Source organism: Centropristis striata, chromosome 10 (genome assembly GCF_030273125.1).
Source record: "Centropristis striata isolate RG_2023a ecotype Rhode Island chromosome 10, C.striata_1.0, whole genome shotgun sequence".
Lineage (NCBI taxonomy): Eukaryota > Metazoa > Chordata > Actinopteri > Perciformes > Serranidae > Centropristis > Centropristis striata.
This window is the reverse complement of record NC_081526.1, coordinates 3,360,778-3,376,363: the sequence shown is the minus strand read 5'-3', so window position 1 is coordinate 3,376,363 and position 15,586 is coordinate 3,360,778. Positions and strand designations below refer to the sequence as shown.

The following is a 15,586-nucleotide window of genomic DNA, read 5'->3' as shown; positions in this document are numbered from 1 at the left end:
TGTGTCTTTTTTTAGTCATTTTGTGTCTTTTTTAGTCATTTTGTGTCTCTTTAAGTCATTTTGTGTCTTTTTTAGTCATTTTGTGTCTCTTTAAGTCATTTTGTGTCTTTTTCTAGTCATTTTGTGTCTTTTTTAGTCATTTTGTGTCTTTTTGTGTCTGTTTTAGTCATTTTGTGTCTTTTTTTAGTCATTTTGTGTCTTTTTTAGTCATTTTGTGTCTCTTTTAGTTATTTTGTGTCTTTTTTTGTCATTTGGTGTCTTTTTTTTTGTCATTTTGTGTCAAATTTGTCAACTTCCTCTGCATTAATTTCTGTCTCTGTTCAGCATCTTTCAGTCTGTCCTTACATCACATGCATGGCTCCTTTTTCTCCACACAAACTTGGCTATCAGTCAGATTTTTCATTTTATTTTAATTGACAAAGTATAAAGCTGCCAGGAACCCAAAATACAAACACAAGACAAAGTTCGTTGTGTCTTTTTTGTTGTCATTTTGTGTCTTTTTGTGTCTTTTTTTAGTCATTTTGTGTCTTTTTTTGTCATTTTGTGTCTATTTGTGTCTTTTTTTAGTCATTTTGTGTCTTTTTTTGTCATTTTGTGTCTTTTTTAGTCATTTTGTGTCTCTTTAAGTCATTTTGTGTCTTTTTCTGGTCAATTTGTATCTTTTTTAGTCATTTTGTGTCTTTTTGTGTCTGTTTTAGTCATTTTGTGTCTTTTTTTGTCATTTTGTGTCAAATTTGTCAACTTCCTCTGCATTAATTTCTGTCTCTGTTTATCATCTTTCAGTCTGTCCTTACATCACATGCATGGTTCCTTTTTCTCCACACAAACTTGGCTATCAGTCAGTCTTCATTGTGTCATTTTGTGTCTTTTTTGGTCATTTTGTGTCATTTTGTGTCTTTTTTAGTCATTTTGTGTCATTTTTTAAGTCAATTTGTGTCTTTTTTTAGTCATTTTGTGTCTTTTTCAGTCATTTTGTGTCTTTTTTTAAGTCAATTTGTGTCTTTTTTGTGTCTGTTTTAGTGATTTTGTGTCTTTTTTTGTCATTTTGTGTCTTTTTTTTTGTGATTTTGTGTCAAGTTTGTCAACTTCCTCTGCATTCATTTCTGTCTCTGTTCAGCATCTTTCAGTCTGTCCTTACATCACATGCATGGCTCCTTTTTCTCCACACAAACTTGGCTATCAGTCAGATTTTTCATTTTATTTTAATTAAAGTATAAAGCTTCCAGGAACCTAAAATACAAACACCGGACAAAGTTTGTTTTGTGTCTTTTTTAGTCATTTTGTGTCTTTTTTAGTAATTTTGTGTCTTTTTTTAGTCATTTTGTGTCTGTTTTAGTCATTTTGTGTCTTTTTTGTGTCTCTTTTAGTCATTTTGTGTCTTTTTCTAGTCATTTTATGTCTTTTTTTTGTCATTCTGTGTCATTTTTGTGTCTATTTTAGTCTTTTTTGGTCTTTTTGTGTCTTTTTAGTCATTTTGTGTCTTTTTTTGTCATTTTGTGTCAAATGTGTCAAATTCCTCTGCATTAATTTCTGTCTCTGTTCAGCATCTTTCAGTCTGTCCTTACATCACATGCATGGCTCCTTTTTGTCCACTCAAACTTGGCTATCAGTCAGATTTTTCATTTTATTTTAATTAACAAAGTATAAAGCTGCCAGGAACCCAAAATACAAACAAAAGACACAGGTGTCTATGGAAATGTACCTTTTTAAAAACCATTTATACACACACAAACAGCAGAAAAAATAAAAAATGATAAAACTACAAAACAGTCTATGTGCATGTAAATTAAAAATAGTAATAGTTTTCATTGTAGAAAGAAAATTCACATGTTAAAAATGGTCTAGAAACATAAATGTCACACTGTGAAAGCTCCTATGATTGAACTTTAACTGGCTTTCTCAGCTTGTCTACATATCATATATAAATAAAGTTATTACTGTAAATAAAACGTGTATTTTCAATAAATAGATTCCAGAGGGTTAACAGTCTGGGTGTCTTCCTCCACAGCACCTTATCTTTCATTTCTCACATCGATAACATCACCCAGTCTGCTTACTTCCACCTCTGCAGAATCAGCCGTCTTCACCACAGTCTTGTCACCTCTAAGGTTATTTTAGTTAACGAAAACTAAGTAAATAACAAAAACTAGAATTGAAAAAACATTTTCGTTGACTGAAATAAAAATAAAAATGAGTTTTTAAAACACGATAACTAACCTAAACTGTATTGTGTGGTTACAAAACTAACTAAAACCAACTAAAATTATAGTGAAAATGACTTTTTTTTTTCATACGTAATCCAGTGTTTCTATTAGAAAGAGGATTCTATTAGTGAACATGCAGGAACACATAGTAACATGTTTTTCTTGATAATAACCAAAATCATTATCAATAAAACCATGTTAAATGTCTAGATATCAACTCTTAAATTAAAAATCGTTTTTGTCATTTTGTGTGTTTTTTTGGTCATTTTTACATCTATTTTGGTCAATTTGCGTCTTATCCAATAATTTTTGTGTCATTTTTTAGTCATTTTTACATACATTTTTGGTCATTTTGTGTCTTTTGGTCATTAAGTGTATTTTTTAAAATCATTTTTACATATACAGTCATGAAAACATTCTTGATAATAACCAAAATCATTATCAATAAAACCATGTTAAATGTCCAGATATCAGCTCTTACATTAAACAGCTATTATACATCAGCTATTTTTGTTGTTATCATTATATTTGTCCAAACAAATGTTCCTTTAGTTGTACCAGGTATTAAAATGAACAATAAACTGAAGAAAACACGGGTGGTCTAATAATTTTTTCCATGACTTTATATAGAAACATGAACTGTTGATGCATCTCCAACTGCAATAAATGGTCATTTATTTATTATTTATGTCTTTATTTTACCTGTTGTTGTTTTACTTTCCTTTATTTTCAAAGAAGTGAACTGAAGTGTACATTTCCATCTTTAAATCAGATTCCACTGATGAATATGATCATTTTGGTCATTTTGTTCTTTCTAAAATATTGTCTACGACTAGCAAATAGCGATAAAAACAACCTGGGGGAAAAATAATAACAATATACACATGCAGAAGTGAACTAAGATATTTTAATGAACCCTTTGTGTCACATGTACACAGGATATCTGAGCTGGATGAGCAACAAGGCGGCTGCACTTCTTGGAAGTGACTCAGCAGAACAGTCAACAAAATCATTAACACAAAGATTGTGATTTATCAAAATAGTATTAAAACAAAATAAAAAACTATGATTTCAGCTTACGTTTATAGAAGAATTAAATTATCTGACCAACTAAATGTCTATTAAATATAATAATATGTGCAGAAAGTGGCTCGTGGAGAAACATGAGGCGGTTTGAGGCAGAAAATGTGTTTTCAGGCTCCGAGCGGCGACCCGTAACAGTGTTTGAGTGTTTCAGTGTTTGAGTGTGTCAGTGGAGTCGTGGTTGAACCATGTCTCCGCTGATGATGAACGATGATTGGTGATAACGGTGACGAGAAGCAAAGTCGGCGTTTTCCTCCGTCAGCTGTTTGGTTTTCAGGCCGACTCCAGACAGAGACGGGGTCACCACCATCTCATCCTGAGGAGACCCTTTACTCCTGAAAGACAAAATATCCAAGTAATATTTATTATCTGACTTAATAATAAAGTAATAATAATAATAATAATAATGATAATAATGATTAAAATAATAATGATGATAATAATAAATAAATTAATGAATAAATACAAATGTTAAAATAAAAAAGAATTAATTATAAATAATAATACATATAAATAAATAATATTAAAATAAAAAATGAATAAATAATTATAAATAATAATAGCTTAGGTTTCAGGGAGCTGTGGGACAAAGGGAATATACATAACTGAAAAAAAAATTCAAAATAATATTTCTTATCTGTCTTAATAATAAAGTAATAATAATAATAATAGCAATAAATATAAATAAATACATTTAAAAATAAATATAAAAATAAAATAAATAATTATAATTCTATAAAACAACATATAAAATCAAAAATAAATTAAATAAATAATTATAAATAATAATCGCTTAGGTTTCAGGGAGCTGTGGGACATAAGAAATATACATGTCCAAGTAATATTTCTCATCTGACTTAATAATAAAAAATAATAATAATAATAATAATAATAATAATAATAAAATAATAATAATAATAATAATAATAATAATAATAATAATAATAATAATAATAATAACAAATATAGATAAATACTATTAAAATATAAAAATACAATAAAATAAAATAAATAATTACGAATAAAAATAATACATATAAATAATAATAATACAATGAAAAATAAAATAATAATATTGAAGTATGAATAGATTATGACAAGTATAAAACACTTCCAGTTTCCGTTTGTGCTATATAATTAATCTGGACTGATTAAACTAAGACTATTTTTGGACAATAAAAACAACACAATACCTGCAAATGCTCTTCAATGTTGATTTGAGCCACTTGAAAAAGCTGAATCGAGCTGCGATACCTGCAAATAAATTAAAAATCAAACTGTTATAAGGCGAAATGACCCTAATGACTAAACTCAAGACTAGCTACAGAAAACAGCTAAGAAATATATTTATATTAATATGTTTATCTAACAATGGAGGCCCTTTTCAGCGCATTAACATTTGAAATAACAGCAGTGTGTAGTGAGAGTGTGTGGAGGGACCGGCCGCATCGCGTGGGCCACCTGTGGAACAAGTGTTTCACACTTGCAGAACTTGTGCTGAGAACGTTGTGAGTCATTCAGCGAAGGAACGCTGCAGCGTGGTGAGTTCACACACAGATGCTGAGTGTCCCATCCAGCTATTCTAGAAATCCTAAACCTCAACAGCTGCCAGCCTTCCAGGCAACACGACCGCAAGAGAAACTCCCAGAAATGTGCCAGAGCACATTACCAGCTCACATAACTACTGAGCACGGGCTGAACAAACCTAAAGGATTTAAAAGGTAAACGGTTGGACACACGGGGGAATTAAAATGATATAAAAACACACAAAAAGAAAAACAAATACAGGAAGTGTTACTCGGCTTTAAGAAAGGCATTACTTGCAGAAAACTCCTACTTTTTCTCTTAAAAGATCTAAAATTACACTAGTTTTATGGGATGACTTTGTAAACGCGCAGCAAAAATAACACACCAGGAATAAAAAAAACCTCCTTTCAGCAGACAGATAACCATAAAGAATAAATATGTTCATTAATGGCATAAGATATATAGAGACTGACCAGACTAACTGAATTTCCCCTTGGGGATAAATAAAATACATTTTTATTGTAGTTGATGTGAGTGCAAAATGCATGAAAGGTCTTATAACTCTTATAATTATATCATGGCTAGACTAGTTTTCACAGCTTGTTAGCTTAATGAGTTTTTTCTCTCCAAAACCTGAAAAATCAATACTTCATAAAAGAAAAATTCTACAAAAAAAAAAGGTTGTTATTTGAGAATATATTGTTAATGACGTTATGTCTTATTATTCACTTTCATAAAAGCCTATATAGTACAAAATGTCAATATTAATGTAATATGATATACATATAATTAACATGCTTATAAAATAAAATAATATGGCTATGACATAAATCCTGAACTAAATAAATGTGAAATTATGAAATAAAAGTCCCATGACATTAATAAGGTTGGTCCTTTTATTTTGGTTTTTACATACATTATTTATGAATAGATAGCCTATTAATTTATTTCAGGACTGATTTCATTACCATATTTATTTATTTCATAGACATATTTATTTATTTAATATTGACTTAATTGGCATTAACACAACACAGTATGTGACCCTGATTCCAAAATTGTTATTGAGAAACATAATAAAATAATTTTGAAAAAAGGGGGTTTAACTTTTATAAACAGTATAAATTGCTTTTTCTTTTTTTACAAGCATAAAAAATAATTCCACAATTGGAGCAGGCATATATTGTACATATTATTGTACTGTTACTGGTCTGTTTAAATGAACTGAGCACCATTAAGCCAAGCTAAGTGTGTGTAAACAGGAAATAAAGTGATGTAAATCACCTATAGGGAGTCCAGGGTTTGTTTTCCCGATGTAGAAGAAGAGCAGCAGGGCGAAGACAATGTTTGCTAAAGCGTACGTCCAATCAATAACAAACATGATCAATATGGAGGTGAATGCCTGAAAGAAAAATTATGTCATCATTAAATGCAGTATTTATATATATATAATCTGAAACCATTAGAACAAAAATAATGATCATCATGAAATGTGTAACGAACCCCGATGAGAGCGACCCAGTGGTTGCAGAACTTTGCGTACGGTGAATCCTGGATGGGTTTGATCTCAACGCTCTGCTGCTCTGCTTTACCTCCAGAACCTGCAAGATTTATTAATAATCAGGTTACTAAAAAATAAAATAAAAACTAGAACATTTCTAAAGAAATTTTGTGTGCTTGACTCAGGCCCGTGACTCTCAGTCATACATTATTAGGTTACAATTTGAACTTTTTTTTAACTCAACATGAGCCTTTGCTCTGTTTTATTTGTTTTTATCTGTTCTTTGTGGGGGTTTTTTTCAAATTAAAATTAATTTTAAAAGCCCATGAGACTCGCTCTGTTTCAGTTGTTTTGACTTGTTCTCTGTTTTTATTGTTGTCATGTACAGCACTTTGTGTCAGCTGTGGCTGTTTTAAAGGGCACTATAAATCAAGTTGATTTGATTTGATATGAACTGTTTTTCAAAATGGAAAAGAGGAGGAAGCCATGTAAGATAATAAACCAGATGTTGGTGTGTGTGTTTGTCTGTGTGTGTCTGTTCTGTCTGTCTGAAAGAAGCGTGAAACTCGTCAGTTAGTGTCTAAAACTCGTCAGTTAGTGTCTAAAACTCGTCAGTTTGTGTCTAAAACTTGTCAGTTAGTGTCTAAAACTCGTCAGTTTGTGTCTAAAACTCGTCAGTTTGTGTCTAAAACTCGTCAGTTAGTCTCTAAAACTCGTCAGTTAGTGTCTAAAACTTGTCAGTTAGTGTCTAAAACTCGTCAGTTTGTGTCTAAAGCTCGTCAGTAAGTGTCTAAAACTCGTCAGTTAGTGTCTAAAGCTCGTCAGTAAGTGTCTAAAACTCGTCAGTTAGTCTCTAAAACTAGTCAGTTAGCGTCTAAAACTCGTCAGTTTGTGTCTAAAACTCGTCAGTTAGTGTTTAAAACTCGTCAGTTTGTGTCTAAAACTCGTCAGTTTGTGTCTAAAACTCGTCAGTTTGTGTCTAAAACTCGTCAGTTAGTGTCTAAAACTCGTCAGTTTGTCTAAAACTTGTCAGTTTGTCCAAAACTCGTCAGTTAGTGTCTAAAACTCGTCAGTTAGTGTCTAAAACTCGTCAGTTAGTGTCTAAAACTCATCAGTTAGTGTCTAAAACTCGTCAGTTAGTGTCTAAAACTCGTCAGTTTGTCTAAAACTTGTCAGTTTGTGTCTGTGTGTTGGGCGGGGAGGGGAAGGGGGGTAGGTTTTGGTAGCTAAGCAACCAGGGCCAGGTGGCAGCCACCAATCAGAGCAGAGCAATCAACTGAAATCAACTGCTGCTGTGAAGCCACTGACAGAGAGCAAAAAACAGCAAAACGTTCTCCTTGAACAGAAAGCATTTTAGTCCAAACCGTAGCTCCTATCATTGATCCGACTTCACTTTGAGCATCCTCAGTTCTTCCTGAACGTCTACATATGTGTTTTGTGAAGAAAAATGAAGAAATTGTCTTTTTACAGCGATCAGAAGAAACTGGTAGCTCTGCTTTCCTCCAGAAATGTTCCCTCCTTTTTCCCATAGCGGTCTCTGAGGCTGTGGGTGGTGTTGGTGGATCATCTGTGGTCCTACGCCCAAACTATAACTCTGACAGCTTTACCACACCAATGTGAGGGAGAAGACCAATTTTCCTACGTTTCTATGGATAAATTATTTCTGAAGAGTGGTATCTGCAGCCTCGAACGCAGTTTCCAAATTTATTTTTTGACAATTTTTTCTCTGCCTCTGCACTCTAGCGATGATGTCATCCAGTCTAGCATCTCCATAGGGTAACATTGGGGGGATTTTTTGGCATATTTTTGCCAAATAATTTGAAAACCGTTTGCTGAAACCCTTAGAAAAGTCACAGCACACTTGTCATGGCGAGCTGGTCAATTTGATACCTTTTTTGTGCGACCAAAACTCCGGGAGGAGTAGGATTCAAGCTTACGACATAATGAAAACTAGAATTGAAATAAACAAATATAAAAACAAGTTTTAAAAAAACGATAACTAACTGAAATTGTATTTTGTGGTTACAAAACTAACTAAAACTAACTAAAATTATAGTGAAAATGTCCTCCTTTTTTCGTCTCTGTCAACTTTTTTCATACGTAAACCTTTTTGGTTGATATGAAATCTATTTCATCTATCTGGTTTTATGACTTAATGAACTTATTGGGGCTGAGATGGATCAGACAAAGGAAATAAAGGAAACATTTACTGTGACTTTTTTGAATCTCGCACCCAACAAATACCCCATTACAAAAAAAAACACTAAAACTAATAAAACTAAACTAAAACTAAGCATTTTCCCAAAAAAAAAAAAAAAGAATCAAAACTAGCAAACTCACTCTAAAAACTTCTTAAAACTAACTGAATTTGAAAACAAAAAATCGCAACAAAATTAAACAACATTTAAATAAAACTAATGAAAAATCCAAAACTATGGTGAATAGTATATAGTGTGCTCTTTCAAGCACACTCAATAACTTGTATGCTATATTCCTGTCTACTCTATTCTAGTGTGGTGTTTGATGGTTGGAGCAGATCACCTGTGTTGTGATTTTGAGGCTCAGCAGAAGAATCCTGCTCATCATGTTGGACTTTTGAACTTTGTGGTTCTTCTTGAGCTCTGGGCTCCTCTTCATCTTCCTCATGTGGAGGAGCTGAACTCCTCATCTCCTCCTCCTCTTTCTCCTCTGAGAACATGTTCCTGTTGAGGTCCAAGCCGAAGCTGTCCATCAGCTTCTGCTTTGTGGTGACTTTAGCCTTCCTTCCCTTGTGTCTACTGCTGGGCTCCTGCACCGAGGAGATCTTCTCAACGTTGGCCACGGGGGGAAAGATCTGGTCCATGTCCTTGGTGAACTCCAGCAGAGTGCCTTTACCCTGAGGACCTCCTCCTCCTCCGCTACCATAGCTGGGTAGAGCTGCCTGGATCAGAGGTCTGGAGCTCTGCCTGGTGGAGCCTCGCTGGTTGGGTCTTTTCTCAGTTTTCTCTTTGTTCTGCAGCTGGGAGGTCATGGCCACGCTGAAGTAGGAGTAGTCGATGAAGCTGTAGGTGAGCATGAAGTTGATGCTGACGATGGGCGCCAACACGTTGACCTGACCGATGAAGATGAAGGCCATGGTCACCAGGCTGGTCAGACAGATGGCTGCCACCGGGGTCCTGTTAGGGCCTTTCTGTTAGAGAGGACAAGAGAGGGAATAATATGGGATAAGAACTAAACCATTGGTGGTTTTTAAGTTTTCTGATAAAATGAAGGAATAAGAGTTCCTGTTTGGATTGAGTTAATATGCCTACATTGGATAAATTAACTATATAAAAGTTAATTTTGTGTCTTTTTGGTCATTTTGTGTCTTTTGTGTCTTTTTTTGGTCATTTTGTGTCTTTTTAGTAATTTTGTGCCTTTTTGGTAATTTTGTGTCTTTTTTTTGGTAATTTTGTGTCTTTTTCTAATAATTTTGTGTCTTTTTTAGTAATTTTGTGTCTTTTATTGGTCATTTTGTGTCTTTTTTTTAAGTAATTTATATTTTTCTGTCAGTTTGTGTCTTTTTTTAGTAATTGTGTCTTTTTTGTAATTTTGTGTCTTTTTTTTGCTCATTTTGTGTCTTTTAAGTATTTTAGTTTTTTTCTGTCATTTTGTGTCTGTTTTGGTAATTTTGTGTCTTTTTCTAATAATTTTGTGTCTTTTTTTTAGTAATTTTGTGTCTTTTTTTGTGTCATTTTGTGTCTTTTTTTGTGTCATTTTGTGTCTTTTTTTGGTAATTTTCTAATAATTTTGTGTCTTTTTTTTGGTAATTTTCTGTCGTTTTTAAGTAATTTAGTGTTTTCTGTCATTTTTTGTCTTTTTTTTTGGTAATTTTTTTGTCTTTTTTTGTAATTTTGTGTCTTTTTTTTGTCATTTTGTATCTTTTAAATAATGTCGTTTTTTCCTGTCATTTTGTGTCTTTTTTTTAGTAATTTTGTATCTTTTTTTGCTCATTTTGATACTGCCTCCAGCAGCCCCCTGGTAATTTGAGTTTGAGACCCCTGGTTTAAAACAACCAAGATTTAAAAAGACTATTGTAAAAATGTGGCTCTAAACTGGATGTAAAGTCACTTTATAACAGCTTCTGGCAGACCGCCACGTGCCCAAAGGGGATATTTCCCAAATAAAACATCCACTCATGCACACGAGGATTAACAGCGAGCTACGCTTTTAAATCTAAAATCATATTTGTGCAATATAAATCCACAGCAGCAGCAGCAGTAAGTGTTTCACCATGTGGTTAGTTAAGCAGCTCCTATCACACAGTTTAAGGAGCCGCTGTGTGTGCCTGGCGGGGCTCCAGAGCACACAGCGGAGCGGAGCGGGGCCCGGCCCGGCCCCTTCCTGCGTTTGTTCTGGAGCTTTGATTTGGGCCAAGATGTCTCGGCCCTCATTCCAGCCTGCTGAGAGAGGTCAGACACCGCTGCCACCCAGGGAAGTCTGAGGAGAGCCGGGGTGGACGGGGTCGGCATGGCGACGTGACTCCCTGTGTGTGTGTGTGTGTGTGTTCTTGTACGTCCTACATAGTGGGGACCAGGACACGTTTTTGACCAACAGAGTGAGGACATTTTTGCAAAGTGAGGACATTTCGGCCGGTCCTCACTTCTTTGAAGGCTTTTTTTTTTTTTTTTTTGAGATTTCAGACTTTGTTTTAAGGGTTAAAGGTTACATGATGATGATAATTAACTGAAACTGTATTGTGTGGTTACAAAACTAACTAAAATTATAGTGAAAATGTCCTTCGTTTTTCATCTTTGTCAACTTTTTTCATACATGATGAAGATGGATCAGACAAAGGAAATAAAGGCAAAATTTACTGTGACCTCTTTTAATCTCCCACCCAACAAATACCCCATTACAAAACACTAAAACTAATAAAAACTAAACTAAAACTAAAGCATTTAAAAAAAATAAAGACTAAACTAAAACTAGCAAACTCACTCTAAAAACTCATTAAAACTAACTGGATATGAAAACAAAAAATGACAACGAAATTAAAACTAAAACTGATTAAAAAAAAATCCAAACTATTATAACCTTGCAAGGGAATACACTGTTCCAATGAGGGTCCTCACAAAGATAGAAGTACAAGAATGTGTGTGTGTGTGTGTGTGTGTGTGTGTGTGCAGTAATGGAGTCATTCCTCTCCTCTATAGTTAGCCGTCCTGTCACTGTTTCCTGTCCACCACGCCCCCCGTCCACCAGACTCTCTCTTATTAACACACGATGGGGAAATACTCACTACTACCACACTTAATACACTACGATAAAACTCCACTACAAGTAACATGATTATTTTCATGAGGTATTATTCTGCTGATTTTATATGATTAATTGATCATTTTGTAATGCTCTGAGTGAACCACAGATTAGGATTATTATCACAACATTATTTCCAAGATCAATAACTTTAACATTAATGATTGCATTACTTTAAAAATAAAATTGTATCAGTCTTCTATAAATTCTACTGTGGACTTGATCCAAGCCTATGTGTATATATCCATGTGTGCAGACAGATAGGTGCAACAAAAATGTCTCATGAAGGTACTAAAATGTCAGAATAAATTGGTGAGTTCACTGTAAGGCCTGCATACATGGAGCATTACATGGAGCATCTCTTTACTATAATCTTTTTTGTTTTTGTTTTTTCACCTTTGTCAATTGTGTATTTTATTGCACTTTATGCACTGTTATGTGAAGTACTTTGCCGCGGCTCAGTCGTCTCTAAATGCACTATAGAAATACAAATTTGACTTTGACTTTGACTATAATCACATAATGTTTCAAACCCAGACTTAAAACATTATTAAAAACATATTTATTCTCCTTGGTGTTCAGTCCCAGCGAGGCAAGATTCCTTGGCTTTCTTACCTTTTTCTTTTATTCTTTTATTTCCTTTTAAACTCTAACTCTGTTTTTAGATTGAGTTTCTATCAATATTTTATTGTTTTTTTTAGTATTTTATTGATTTATTGTTTTTCATTTATTACTATATTTGTATTTGATTTTTTTTTAATAACTGTACAGCATTTTGGTCAACTGAGGTTGTTTTAAATGTCTATAAATAAACTTTGACTTGACTCAACTCTATGAAGTCTCGGGCTATTTTGTCCATCTTTGAATCCTTTACTTTGTGTCTTCTGTGGGTTTTTTTTTTTGTCATTTTGTGTCTTTTTTTGGTCATTTTGTGTCTTTTTTAGTCCTTTAGTCCAACATAAAATGTGATTTTGAATCTTTTTTTTTTTTTTACCTTCAAAACATTATACATATAAGAGGGTTCCATCCAGTTCTATCATTTGATACTAAATCTATTTGAGCTTGTCTCCAGTTTTACTTGGTATATCATCATCAAACTGAAACTGGCCTCATGGAGTTTACAGCCAGAACTTTAGAGGTAAATTTACAGTAGGGCTCCACGCTGCTTTGTTTTCTAGTCTGGATGGAGTCAACAAGTCTGGATTATTTGGAGCTTCTGGAGACTCCAGAGGGTTAATAATGTTTATATTACATTATAAATAGCCATAGTATTGCTTCATTTGGGTTCAGAGCACATAATCATTATTCACATGAGTGAACTCATTGGTGCAGAGAGTAAACATATGGAGTCTCGGGCTATTTTTTCCATTTTTGAATCCTTTTCATGTCTCTTTGTGTCTTTGTAAGTCATTTTGTTTCTTTATTGGTCATTTGTATCTTTTTTTGTGTCTTTTTTGGTCATTTTGTGTCTTCTTTTAGTCATTTTGTGTCTTTGTTTAATCATTTTGTGTCTTTTTTTAGTCATTTTGTGTCTTTTTTGTCATTTTGTGTCTTTGTTTAATCATTTTGTGTCTTTTTTTAGTCATTTTGTGTCTTTTTTTGTCATTTTGTGTCTTTGTTTAATCATTTTGTGTCTTTTTTTAGTCATTTTGTGTCTTTTTTGTCATTTTGTGTCTTTTTTGGTCATTTTGTGTCTTTTTTTGGTCATTTTGTGTCTTTTTGTTGGTCATTTTGTGTCTTTCTTTGGTCATTTTGTGTCTTTGTTTCATCATTTTGTGTCATTTTTTGTCTTTTCGTTGCTCATTTTGTGTCTTTTTTTGGTCATTCTGTCTTCTCATTTTGTCTTTTTTGGTCATTTTTTGTGTTTTTGTTGGTCATTTTGTGACTTTTTTGTCATTTTGTGTCTTTTTGTTGGTCATTTTGTGTCTTTGTTCAGTCATTTTGTGTCTTTTTTGTCATTTTGTGTCTTTTGTTGGTCATTTTGTGTCTTTGTTTAATCATTTTGTGTCTTTTTTTTGTCATTTTGTCTAAGACTCCAGAGGGTTAATAATGTTTATATTGCATTATAAATAGTCATAGTGAGATTTGGGTTCAGAGCACATAATCATTATTCATAAGAGTGAACTCATTGGTGCATAAACACTCTTACATAATCTGCACTGACCTCATAGAGACTCTAGACTCTAAAATATTTCTGCATAGTGTTAATATCCAGCCTCCCCTCCCTTTCTGGCTCCCTCCACCCCTCCACCCCTCCACCCATGCATCCACCCCTCCACCCCTCCACCCCTCCATCCACCCCTCACCCCTCGTCCCAGGAAGGCCAGCGCGGGGATGACCCTCTCCTGGGCGATGCACTGGAGGATCCTGGGAGCTCCGTACAGGCCGCCCATGCAGGAGGCCAGAGAGGAGACGTAGAGGCCCAGCAGAAAGAGGAAGCCCACCAAGGAGACCTGGAGGAGGAAGGAAAACAAACAGAGGGTGGAAGAGGATGGGGTGGGGTCCTCCGCTCACAACAGCTACACCCAGTCCAGTTCCGCTGCAGCCAGCCCCTTAAGAAAACAATGAACACTCACCGCTGATGGAGACGGACAGGACTCTTTAAATGAGTCAGTTATTGGCTGGAGCAGACTCCATTATTATAATATAAAGGTTTGCAGTAATACTACACACTGCAAAAAGGTGTTTAGTCTAAAACAAGATAAAACACTAAATCTGAGGGAAATAATCTTAATGCAAGGACAGATAATAAAATAAGCATGTTGAACGCTTAAAATAAGATATTTTTAATGGTCATTATGTCTGTTTTGGACATTTTGTGTCTTTTTTGTTCATTTTGTGTCTTTTTTGTCAATTTGTGTCTTTTAAGTGGTTATTATATGTCTTTTTTAGTCATTTTGTGTCTTTTTAATGGTCATTATATGTCTTTTTTGTCATTATATGCATTTTTTGGTCATTTTGTGTCTTTTTTGTCAATTTGTGTCCTTTTAGTGGTTATTATATGTCTTTTTTGGTCATATGTCTTTTTTGGTCATTTTGTGTCTTTTTTGTCAATTTGTGTCTTTTTAGTGGTTATTATATATCTTTTTTGGTCATTTTGTGTCTTTTTAATGGTCATTATGTGTCTTTTTTTGTCAATTTGTGTCTTTTAAGTGGTAATTTTTACGTACATTTTTGGTAATTTTGTGTCTTTTTTGGTCAATTTGTGTATTCTGTGTAAAATGAGAAATAACTCTTAAAACAAGATTTATTTATTTATTTATTAGAAGATTATCGAACAATTTTTTTTTTATCTTGGTAAGAACCAAATAATCATCAGGTCACTCTGCTCGGGCCAGTTCATCACTGCTGGCAGCTTTAATTTATCTTATTTTAAGAGTTAATTTCTTATTTTAAGTGTTCAACATGCTTATTTCTAGATTTAATCATCTTAATTTAATAAATCTTGTCAAGGTAAATTATCTGTCCATGCAGCAAGATCATTTCCCTCAGATTTACTGTTTGATCTGGTTTTTAGACTAAACACCTTTTTTGCAGTGCAGTGTTTGCACACACTGATCCTCAGTGTGATATACTGTATTAACAACAGAAGTCTTTAGGCTCTTGACTAAAACACAAACTGACAACTGGCTGCATCACATCTCACTGGTCTGATCTTCTCCACTCCCACTTTATTTTATGGCTCATCTCAAAGCTGTGAACAGTTATTCTATGTGCATGATATAACCTCTGCTCTGCTCTGCTCACACTAAATCTTCTGACATCAGCTGTCCATATGCAGTTTAAACGGCGGCTCAAGAATGCTGAGTTCAAATGTCAAACCATTCAACAGACGTGTGATAAACACAGTGTGTGAAACTGTTACAGCTTGGTCTGTTTTTAGTTTAAAAAACCTGAAAAAAATGACATAGGCCGTTATATTAAGAGGGTGTCGATATGTAAGACAGTGAGAGAAAGAAATTACAGGTACACTGCAAAAACTGAAATCTAAGTC

The 15,586-nt window shown here is 33.8% G+C and overlaps 1 protein-coding gene across 1 annotated transcript in view; it reads right to left on the bottom strand.

Moving 5' to 3' along the window:
• Positions 1-3,097: 3,097 nt before the first annotated feature.
• The window catches only part of slc12a8 (solute carrier family 12 member 8), a 40,230-nt gene continuing 27,741 nt past the window's right edge, over positions 3,098-15,586 (bottom strand). The window contains exons 9-14 of the mRNA XM_059343055.1: positions 13,899-14,045; positions 8,857-9,484; positions 6,318-6,415; positions 6,099-6,216; positions 4,481-4,541; positions 3,098-3,622 (exon numbers count right to left, since the gene is read on the bottom strand). Of these exons, the coding sequence (XP_059199038.1) occupies positions 3,454-3,622; positions 4,481-4,541; positions 6,099-6,216; positions 6,318-6,415; positions 8,857-9,484; positions 13,899-14,045 (1,221 nt within the window). The 3' untranslated portion in view covers positions 3,098-3,453. The remainder of the gene's footprint in view (positions 3,623-4,480; positions 4,542-6,098; positions 6,217-6,317; positions 6,416-8,856; positions 9,485-13,898; positions 14,046-15,586) is intronic.